At 43.2% G+C, this 11,461-nt stretch overlaps 1 protein-coding gene across 1 annotated transcript in view; it reads left to right on the top strand.

Annotated features, from left to right (window-relative positions):
• nr1h4 (nuclear receptor subfamily 1, group H, member 4) overlaps window positions 1–9,580 on the top strand; it is a gene marked incomplete at both ends in the record, with an annotated part of 17,597 nt that extends 8,017 nt beyond the window's left edge. Inside the window, 5 exons of the mRNA XM_080842839.1 lie at window positions 118–216; window positions 549–648; window positions 1,785–1,931; window positions 4,527–4,640; window positions 9,342–9,580. Coding sequence (XP_080698965.1) covers window positions 118–216; window positions 549–648; window positions 1,785–1,931; window positions 4,527–4,640; window positions 9,342–9,580 — 699 coding nt within the window. The remainder of the gene's footprint in view (window positions 1–117; window positions 217–548; window positions 649–1,784; window positions 1,932–4,526; window positions 4,641–9,341) is intronic.
• Between the last annotated feature and the right edge of the window lie 1,881 nt (window positions 9,581–11,461).

Here is an 11,461-nt window from a genome sequence, read left to right as displayed (position 1 = left end):
ATAGAGCTCAACCTGTTGAGTAATATTCAACCTGTTTGTGTTGGAGTCCAACCATGAGGATATGTGGCCTACAGTAGTGTACTGCCACTGTGTGACTTGGTTTCTATGAACCCGCAGGAAAAAGTGGAACTCAATCAAGAACAACAGGCTCTCCTCAATTACATTGTTGATGCTTACAATAAACATCGAATTCCTCCAGACCAAGCAAAGAAACTGGTATGTGGCTCTCATTTGTGTGATCCATAAAGTGTAGGTTATTTCCCCAATGTCTCAAGTCTAAACAATTGCTTAACTGTTGTTGCACTACGTATTTCTGTGTGACCTATGGATGTCACAAATACTGAAATATAGAATTCCTTTGCCCTGCAGTACTATGTGTTGGCCCTTGGAAAGTGTGTACTTCCAACTGAAGGCAGTAAAAGTCAATCCTCTGCAACTGTTCACAGGGTTTACGTAACTTCTCTTATTGCTCCTTTGAGCGGTGAAATGTTGGTGAGCCTAATCTTTTCCCTCCTACCTATCTCCCTCTCCCCACACCTATCTTGCAGCTCCAGGAGCAGTTCAACGCAGAGGAGAATTTCCAGCTACTCACAGAAATGGCTACAAGTCATGTTCAAGTGCTGGTGGAGTTCACTAAAAACATCCCAGGTCTGGAAGGCTTCATTCTGGCTAATCATGATTCATTAGCTGTGGTTTTATGGAGACATCCCATCAGTTTGCCACCTGTTCCATTGATGGAAAGATTCAGTGTGCATGTAGACTCAAGTGTGAAGGGAATGGAGCTCCCGGTGTAAATCACCTCAACATTGATTGGGGCTTTCAGATATTCCTTAAAGAAGCATTCAGAATCAATTGCTATTCGCTAACGATATGCTAGCGGCTAAAACTAACGAAATCTCTTAAAATTGTGCTGACTTTGACATTATGACAAAGTAGTTACTCAACAACTGTCCTAACACAGTCAAACATCAAGCAAGTGCAACACAACACAAAGCAAGACGGCAAATAAGCTACTATTAGTTCGGCAGACAGTAGAAAGCCGGGCGGCATCAGGCAATTCTACATTTAGCAGTTATATGTCTATGGACCCTGGTATGGCAATGGCACGGAGGCAATTCTCCATATTAAAAGTCATTGTAGCACCCCAATTTTTTTTCAAGCTGTTATTTTAAGGCAAAACTGCTTATCCTAACCCTAATCCTGAAGTATAATTGTTGCATACTGTTACTTTAAGGTGATAATGCTCCCAAAAATGTTTTTGAACATGAGTGGTTTTATTGACCACAACAATAGCAGGCGCCACTTTGATGGCCTGCTCACAGACCCCAGAGCTGAACATTCTACCCCTAGTTCTTTGATAATGTGGCCCTTGGGCTACATGGAATATCATGGTATAATGTGATTCTGTTGTAAAGTTACACAGAAAAATATATGCCTGTGGGTTATTATGACCCATGTCCTGCAATGTAATACTGTATTATTGATATGTCAAGCTAGCTAACTGGAATAGGCTATCATAGGTGTTCTTATAAATCTAATCTGATTTTGGGAGCATCTTGAAGGATGACTGGATCTTACAGTAGCTCTGATAAAGCTCTGATAAAAGTTGACAACATTCAATAAGTGATTGTGTGTCATCTTGCTTTATGTATAAAGATGACCAATATGCTTTTCAGCAATCAGATATGCTCCAATGAGCAAATGTGTAGCTTCTCTTAGCTTCAGTGTTAGAGCTAATAAAAAGGAGGCTGTTCTCTGTTGTAATGTCACGTTGTTATTGGTAGGTTTTCAGAGCTTGGACCATGAGGACCAGATCGCTCTCCTGAAGGGCTCCGCTGTGGAGGCCATGTTTCTGCGCTCTGCCCAGGTCTTCACGCGCAAACTCCCTCAGGGACACACAGAGGTGCTGGAGGACCGGATCCGCAAGAGTGGTACGTCACCGATGGGAACAGACCCACATGACCACAGGACTAACTTTACTTCAGAGTGCCGTCTACCTTAGCAGTTATCCTCAAGCAGATGCAGTGTGACTCTACATCGGAAAACCTTTCAGGCTTTTTCAGTCCACATATCACTCTGGCCAATCAAGGCCTTCCAGTGGTACTGTGCTCACCAGCATTATGTAGCCTCTTTGCATGGTAGAGTCATTGGAAAGGTTTGACACTTTTAGAAGGCTGGTCATAAATTATTCACCCCTCCCCCCTCAGGAATAAACCTGACGGGAATTATGGCAAGTCCTGATTGTACAGGTACAGGTGTGGGTTACACTGGTAATAGCACACTGCAGACTCCTGAAGGCTCAGATTCAGGGGTTGAGTTGAAGGCAGGCACTTACACAACACCCTCACACATGATCTCTGACCTCTGGCATGGACCTGTGGCTGTGTGCTCAATGAGGACAGTCTGCATGCTCCTGTGATTTTGACAGGGTGAATGACGTGCAATGACGCTTGGTAGAATGGAGACAGCATTCATGGAGAGCTGATTGCATTATATGCTAGCGAGTGTAAATTATGTAAGAGTGCAGACGAGGTGATCAAATTGTCATGAAAATACAATGGCTAATTATCTTGTTGGAGCCCTCTTTTATCAATCTCTACTAATTGTAGGAACAATGTTGTAAGCAACCTATCTGTCCAGCAGGGCACACACAGACCAACACATACAGGTTGTTACAATACACACATACACCATAGTTGTTGCCATTGAGTGTGATTTGGTCAGTGTGTTGTTTAAGTTTAATGGGGCTGGTCACATGTCTGAAGCCAGTCCAGGCTAGAGGGAGAAAATCGATGACTCAGAAGCTTTTAATTGGGCAAAGGCTCTGAGACTCTTAAGTGCCCCCATCACTGATTCTGCCAGTGTGCCAAATCTACAGAGGCGCTGCATATACCCTTGATTACTGGCAGCTGTTACAACTCCCAAAATATGGCCTCCTGTGTTCAAGGAATAACCTACATCTAGCACATGGCACAGCCTCACTTAAGTTCAAGACTATTAACTGAAGACAGTTTATTATCCAATACCTCAAATATTTTGAAAACTATTTGTGAATGTATTTATTCAATGTATACTGGCATCCCTGTGCTATCAGGTTGATGCAGCTGGATGCATGGTGAGGGTGGAAGATGGTGTTTTTTTTTTTTTTAATGCGTCACTCTATTCCCCTGATGTAGGGAAAGGCCAGCTAGAGGGAGGAATGAGAGGCACTCTCTACAGAAGCTTTTGTTCTCTATCTAAACATCGAGGGGCTATTGTACTGTCATCTCTCCCGGTCTCGCTCTCCTCTGTCCGCTTATGACATTTATCCCAACTGAGAGAGCTGTCAAAGCACTCAAGCTTCTTCTTTCGTGTCATTTTCCATAATATTTGTTTATTTTTCACATGAATGTGATAGGTGTCAAAATTGGGATTTGATTCGGGAGACTGGGAGACGTGCAAGAGTTTTGGCTGGGGATATCAATTGTTTCATGCTTTTGAACCATTCAATGTTATGCACATAATGAGCCGGTGTGGTAGTAAGTCTTGTGGTGAGGATCTCCCTACAGTCAGTTGACCTCATCCCTTGCCAGGGCACAGAGACGCCATTATGTCATTCTAATGAGATGGTCCATCGCCCTCATGCTTTGCATTACAAAATATCCCACCACAGGCGAAATAACAGGAATGATATCATAGACGATAATAAAGACCTCACACAAAGGCAGAGTGCCAGACCCTCTGAACCATCAATTGAATGGCCTCAGTTGGGTAGGTGGGTTACAAAGAAAAGATTTCAGTAACTGTGTCTGTGAAAGAATCATGGATGGTGCTAAATAAAACCATGAGGTTTTAAGCATTAAGCATGACGTTCCTCGCTTTGTTATATGACATCAGATCATCATTTTGCATGTTTCAAATTAAGCGACGGAAAAGTAATTAGTCATTGGTCATCTAAACCTGCAAAATGGAATAGTGTGTAACTTCGACTGAGGACTGTAATTAACTCATTTAATGACATGGCTTTGAGAGGTTAATGAGAAATAATATGCATTATTTAAATGAATAAACACTTCAATCGATATTGTATAAAAAAAATTCAAGTAGGTCCTTTTTCATTTTTTGTGTGCATTACAGCAATGTAGGCAACACTGCCACCTGGTGGTTAAAAAGAATAGTAACTGCCACTCGAAATTCAAAGATGCCCTTGTGGTAATTACTGTTCCCATTTATGTTTAGTGGCTTACTGATTTATTATTGCATTGACCTTTCAGTGTGCTCTACTCACATTTTATTTCCATGTAAACCATTATAAGGACACCACAGGGGTTTTGTTGGAAGACCATAATAAGAGTTCTTTAGCTTCATGCCAGCAATTTCCTTAATCAGTCATGTTCAAAGCATTTTTTAAATATTTACCATTTTCAGCATAATTCTCAGATATGTAATGATGTATTTAATCCAGCTAATTTTCCTGATGGAAAATGTCTTACACTTATGTGTCTCCAAACCGTTTTATGGTCTCTTTCTCTTTCTCTCTTTCTTAGGGATCTCTGAGGAATTTATCACGCCCATGTTCAACTTCTATAAGAGTATCGGGGAGCTGCAAATGCTTCAGGAGGAGCATGCTCTCCTCACCGCAATCACTATTCTCACACCAGGTCAGTCATACCCATAGAGATATAGATTACTAGGTGGGAATTTTAGAATGTTTCTTCTTTTGATTTCAGATGGCAAAATATCATCAATTGTAAATAGCATTGCATGTGTGAATGCTTAACAGCAGCAGAGGATCACGAACAGTACCCTCACGGATCAGGCATGGGAATGAAAGCACTGCAAAGGCAATTTTGACAGAATTGTGTTGAACAAACTATACAAGAACACGCATTTATCGATTAATAGAGGCATCACCGGTAACAAATTTAAGCATGTGGTGCTCTGTCTGAGTTGAAGAGCATGTAGCACTAGTAGAAATATCTTTGCAACCACCCTTTAAATTGCATTAAAAGTTTGCCATCTCGTGATATGACATGTCCCCGCCTATATTGACCAATAAACACATCATTTCAGCCTCAAGATCATTCTCGTGCCTTCTGTGTAACCTAAGACCCTGGTGGTCTCCCAGTCACGTATAGAACCACGGTAACATTCATAACCAGCGTTATCTCCTTCGCTCCAGACTGCCGGGCAGTGCTGAAAGCACTATTGGAACATGAATACCTGCGCAGTCTCGAGGAATCCACTGGCAGAGCATCACGGTTGCCTGGAAGCACCGCAGCACACAATGCTGGTATAGAAGCCACATTCAGCCTGTAGAATCGAGCAAAAGTACAAGTCGAAGCCGTGCTGTGCTCAGGGGAACACCCAAGACCTTGGAAGAGCTGGTGTTGAGTGACAGTGACTAGAAGAGGCAACTGCATGCCCTGTGGAATTGTATGCACGAGTAACTGCCTTCACCACCCAATGTCACAAACGATGCTTAGCACCACATCAAAGCAAACAAACAACTGGTCTGTTGAACGAAGAGCTGGCGTCCTTTCAATATAAGACCGCAGAGACCTAACAGGACATGGCTCCAGACGCATGTACCTTTGGCCTGTAAGGTATATAGCAACACAATTGGAACTAGGGATGCAAATTATCGATTAATTCATTAATCATTAGTTGATAATCTTATCGATCGACTTTCGATTAATTGATAAGCGGCGTTTTTCACCTGAGTTTCAGTGCTTCAATAGGGCCTTTACAAATATCAGCTAAATAGTTGAGTTATTATATTACATTACATTATGATAATTCTATTCTATTCTATTCTATTCTATTATACATTCCTCAAGTAATTATGCATTAGGAAAAGAAAGCAGAAAAGTTTTTTTATGGTATAACAAAATACATTCTTTAATTTAAAACAAAGAAATAAATTATGGACTGGCTCAGTTCTTGCATTTGAAACAGACATAAAAAAAAAGAATAGAAGAAATTAAATAGAGAGCCAAACAGAATATTATTGAGCCTATAGATTATGAAGAAACTGCATCTAGGCTATTACAAGCTAAATAGCCAACACAACTCTCTGAAGTTTAACTCGCGCTCACGGTAGTGAGGGATAGAGTAGTTACATTCTTAATGGCAAGCCATCAGGCAAAGGTAAGCTAGCCCGCTAACGAGCTAGGTATATAATATCATTAAGCCTGAGCGAGCTAGTCCGCTATCAAGCTAAATAGCCAACTCAACTCTTACTTACTTACTTACTAACTCTCATGAGCCAAACTCGCGGGCACACGTTAGCGCGGGAGTAGACAGAGATATTCATATTCATAGCAAGGTGAGCTAGCCCGCTAACGAGCTAGGTAGCTAACTCTATGAAGTCTCAGTGAGCTAGCCCGCTAACGAACTAATAGCTAACCTGAGTTTTAAGACTAGCCTTAACTCGCGGCAGTAAGCGAGAGAAGATATAATACAGTGTAGCTGTGATTTTAGGTTGACCAGGTGAACTGGTGGTGTCATGCAGGACAGCAGCATGCACGGTGTTCAAATGATAACTGAGTGAGCTAGTGGAACTATTGTATTTCAATACCGCATTAAACAGAGAACATTTGACTTCTTTGCCTGAATTAACAATGTTGAAGTGGTCCCACACCGCACTCAACCGGTCTCTCGCGCTAGCGCCCTCTAGAGATTAATCGTGATTAATACATTTTGATCGAGCAACCTCTTAATCGACAATTAATCTAAAGTCGATTAATCATTTGCATCCCTAATTGGAACACTGGATTAGACCACAGTGCAATGCAGACAAGAGGCACGCACTGAGAGGACAGGAAGCTCACTTAGATTCCAAGTTGTTGTAATGGTGAGGAGGAGAACCATTTTCAAATATAGCCACCTAATGTCAGGATCCGATAAGGTTTCATAGGGGCGCAAGCAGAGGAAATGAAGCACTATGCTCAAGTGCCACAATTGGCAACAAGGGGGGTGAAGTAGATTTCGCCCCTTTGCCCCTTTCAAAAAGGCCACCGCCAGACGGATGGGACCCAAGTGAGACACTGTCACCCTCGGAAAGGTGAGCCATCAAGGCTGCCACATACACCTTAAGCATAGGGGTCAGTACTGTGCTCAGTACACCTAGCACGAAATGCATTCTCCTTGAAAACACACAAGTTGGCAAACAGATCCACTGTTGCTTTCCCGTATGTCCTCAAAGCCTGTTCCAGTATGGATGCAGTCTCCAGTCCCCTTGTGACACTTTTCTGCGTAACGGAGCCACTCCATTGAGACGACCTGCTGCCCGAATTTCTGTGAGCCTTTCCAACAGCCTGAGAAGGAGAGACATAGTGCTGTGTGTCCAGAGCAGTGATGAGCTGTGTTAACTGTGGGCATGATCTATGACTTGTCCAGGAGAGGTCGCACAAACACACCAGTCATCCACGTATGGGAGTCTCCTTACACCCTCTTTCTGAAGTGGCTGCAGGGCAACCTGAATGCACTTTGAAAAGACCCTTGGTGCTAAAGAAAGGCCAAATGGAAGAACTCAGGACGGATATATCTTTCCCATGAATGAAAAATGAAGGAACCTCCTGTGTTCTGCAGTGACATGAAAAAAGGCCTCTAAATCTACGGTCTCAAACCAGTCTTGATTTGAGACCGCTTGCAGCACCTCTGTCCTGCACAACATCTGAAAAGGAAGGGCTTTTAGAAACTGATTCATGAGTTGGCGAAGAGTGCAACTTGATAAGCATGTGTGCGAGTGAGTTGGCGAAGAGTGCAACATCATAAGCATGTGTGCTAGTGAGTTGGCGAAGAGTACAACATCATAAGCATGTGTTCTAGTGAGTTGGCGAAGAGTGCAACATCATAAGCATTTGTGCGAGTGGAGACCTGATCAAGAAAAGCCGTGGAGGTGTAAGCACAGGAAAGAACCTCATCTGTACTCAGGCAATACACATTTTCACAGAGTGCTTAGTGAGGAGACACAAGGAGTGTAGCAATGCTGCATTTGAATTGATGTTGCTCAGGCCAACTGCCTGCAGATCCTGCACCACCACAAGTGCACGGGACATCTGTTCTGGGTGGGCAGCCTTCATGGCACCCTCCAACGCAGATTTCACCACAGAAGTGAAATCACAACACTGCATTATCACAAGAGAGCTGTGCTGTTGATGACTGAAGAACATATTTTCTGATTCCTTGACACTGGTGCTGGTGAAAGAAGTCTTTAGACTAAAAAGAGTGTCTGACCGACATCGCCTCCCAGATCAAGATCAAGTTGCTTTGAACACAAACGGGTGGGGGACAGTGAATCATGTGGCACAGGCTGTTCTCTTCATACCATTGGCCTGTGCCACTACTAGGGGGGGGGGGGGGGGGGGGGGGGGCTCTACCCTCTAAACCTGATTTTTTTTTGTACATGTGCTGGTGATTGCTGAGAGACTGGAATATCCAAGGAGAACATAAAATTGACCAACAAACCCTCTATTCTAGCCAACCGTGCCTGTGGCATGATAGCGCACTCAAGGCACGGGTCAGACAAAACTTCCAGAGATGCTCCATGCCAAGGCACTCTGGGCAGCAGTTACTGTATGTCCATCCATAACCTCTGTTAAGTTAGGGCATGTAGAGCACCTAGCCAAATCCATTCTAAAATGCTAACAGCTTCTTTTCATCAGAGAAGAATCTCAGCACAGCAATTACTAAGCCTTGAAATTCATGTCTGCGCATATAGCATTGCACTAGGGCAACAACTAGCTGCCAACCAGAAGGTGAATCTGACAGATGTCAGATAGCCTCCTAAGCTAACGACAGAATAATTGGTGATAACAACAAAGGCGATAACAACAAAGGCGTAGTTCCCAATTATAGTTCAAATAAACTCGTTGCTGCTAGCTTTAGTGTAAGATGATGCACAGCGACTAAGCAGCTCAGGTGGAGTTTTGAACTGAGTCCTACTGAAGTCCTTTTTAGTCACAAATCGTATGGTCGCCCCTGGTATCATCGTAATTCCATACACAGGATTCCGAAGAAAATCTAGAATGAAAAAGTGGCTGAAATGATGTAAACATTGGTTTATATAGTTTATATAGGCAGGAAAATCCATCTAACAAGGAAGTGATGGAGGCAAGGTAATCAAGAGACCCCATAGCCTATACGAATTTACTTTCCCTGTTGTGAACTTAATTCATTGCTTTAGGCTTATCTAATCTACATGGTTGAATTGGTTATGATGAACATTGTTTCCGACAATCTGACACACATCTTTTACCCTTTTTTCAGTTCATAAGACTGGCAATATTGTTGTCGTTGCAGTACTAGCTGAGCTCTGTTTGCAGTTCACTGATTATGTGTTTTCCTTCTCTCCCCAGACCGGCCCTATGTAAGGGATCAGCAGGCAGTGGAGGGGCTGCAGGAGACCATGCTTGAGGTGCTGAGGAAGTTCTGCAAGCTGCAGCACCCGCAGGAAGCCCAGCACTTCGCCCGGCTCCTGGGCCGCCTAACGGAGCTGCGCACCCTCAACCACCACCACGCCGAGATGCTCACCTCCTGGCGCATGAGCGACCACAAGTTCACGCCGCTGCTCTGCGAGATCTGGGACGTGCAGTGACCAGGCGGCCAGTAGGAGGGATGGAGTGAGAGAGGGGGAAGAATTCGATAGAGAGGGATAGAAGAGGATTGTGGGGAAAGAGAAATGGGATAGGAGGAGAGGAGAGGAGGATGGGAGGAGATGCGGATGCAACTGTCTCATCAGAGGAACTTTGCATTGAAACAGGAAAATGGAAATTCATATGCTATCAGACAGTGCTGTCTCTACAAACTACTTCTGTGTACAATAGCCCACAGCAGAACAAAACATTTAAGATAGTTATTACATTGTGTAAAGGTGTAGGAAGAAAAATGAGTTTTTATAGTGACAGAAAAGGCCCCTTGTTCTGGAAGTAATGTTCTCTTATTAAATATCTTTGACTTTACTGTTTCGAATCCATCCCTGTCATATACTTAATACTGCCACATCAAAAAAAAATCTGGATTTCCTTTTCTCCCCCACTCCTCTATACATTAACTGTCATTACTCTCTGAAATACAAAGTGGTTCCACCATTATTTAATAACTGGGGTAAACTCAAAGAAATAGTGCCCTTTTAACCCAAGTTTTGAGCTGGTTTGTAGTTTGCTTCTTTGAAAAGCAACAGTGTGCACTAGCAAGCAGCCTAGTGAGTTTTGTCACCAAGGCATTAGAGGCTTCCTTCTGGCAGAACAGAGGTGTAAAACATCTGTCTATTATCCAGGTCATGATGGCAGCTGTTAAGGCCAGCCCCCGCTGAACGTACAAAAAGGGGAGGCGCAAACAAGTCGGCTCGGTTCAAAAGTACAGGGTTTGGTTTATTGACACAATAAAATAAGATAAGCCTCAATAAGAAGGCATTGGGATGTTGAACGAACACTTGGATTTGGGAGAAGGACACGCTCTCACAATGACTCGAAATGTGCCTCTTCCCCAAAGGTCCTGTGACTGCTTACAGAGGCCAGCTCAGGTAACCCAGGAATTCCATCACAAAAACAGACAGTAGAGGGCGCCAAACGGCCCCAAGGTCCCATAAGCAGCAGAACTGGGGAACATAACAACACCTGTGTAATTTCCTCCTTCAGGCTCTCCAGTGCTAGATAATGACTGGCAGTGGAATACAGCTGAGGGATAGGTGCCAGGAGATTTATTCCAGAGTCTTGCTCATTAAAACCATGTTAAGGACCACCCCCCTCTCACCACATTTGCAATAGATGTGGTCACTCATTGATACTTGCTGTGTGGAATCAGTGCACTTGGGCTCCCCACTTCTCTGTCTAGCTGGGTTACAACTAGTTTGTGAAGGTAGAGCCTGAAGAGCCTGTCCTGTGAAGGATGTGGCTCACGCCTTTGTATACAGTAAAATGTGAAAGGATACTCGAGGCTCAGGGTTCCTTAGTTTGTCACACTGGCGGAACACTTTTGGGAGCCTTCAGGAACCCTTTGAAACACATCAGTTTACCAGGTTCTTTGAGGAACCCTTCTTTTGAGCATGGTCTAGAACCACTTTAGGTGCTTCAAAGCACCTATGTTTAGGGGTACTTTGAGGCCTATTATTACTACAGATGCATACAACTACTACTGCTACTTAAACTAGGATGTTGTATACATTAAGAATTTAAAGAACAATACAATTATAAGGTGTCCTATTAATAGTAAACATTGTATAAAATTGTACAAAAACATTAAATATATATTAAAAAAATTACACAAAATTCATTCAAACTTCAGAAGAGACTTTTCAAGTAATTCAGCAGCGGTAGGGAGCTTGATGCTACACTGCTGAATGCCCAGCCACGTCTGAAAGAACAGTAATGTGCCCTTAATGGGTTTTGCATACATACTTGCATGCTGAAAAGTATGAAAAAATATGCCCATTGCCATGGTGATGTCAGTAGGTTCTGCTACAAGCGAGATCATGTAG

Source organism: Sprattus sprattus, assembly GCF_963457725.1.
Source record: "Sprattus sprattus genome assembly, chromosome: 7".
NCBI classification, from domain to species: Eukaryota; Metazoa; Chordata; class Actinopteri; order Clupeiformes; family Clupeidae; genus Sprattus; species Sprattus sprattus.
Note: the sequence above shows the minus strand (reverse complement) of the source record. Positions and strands in the feature narration are given on the sequence as shown.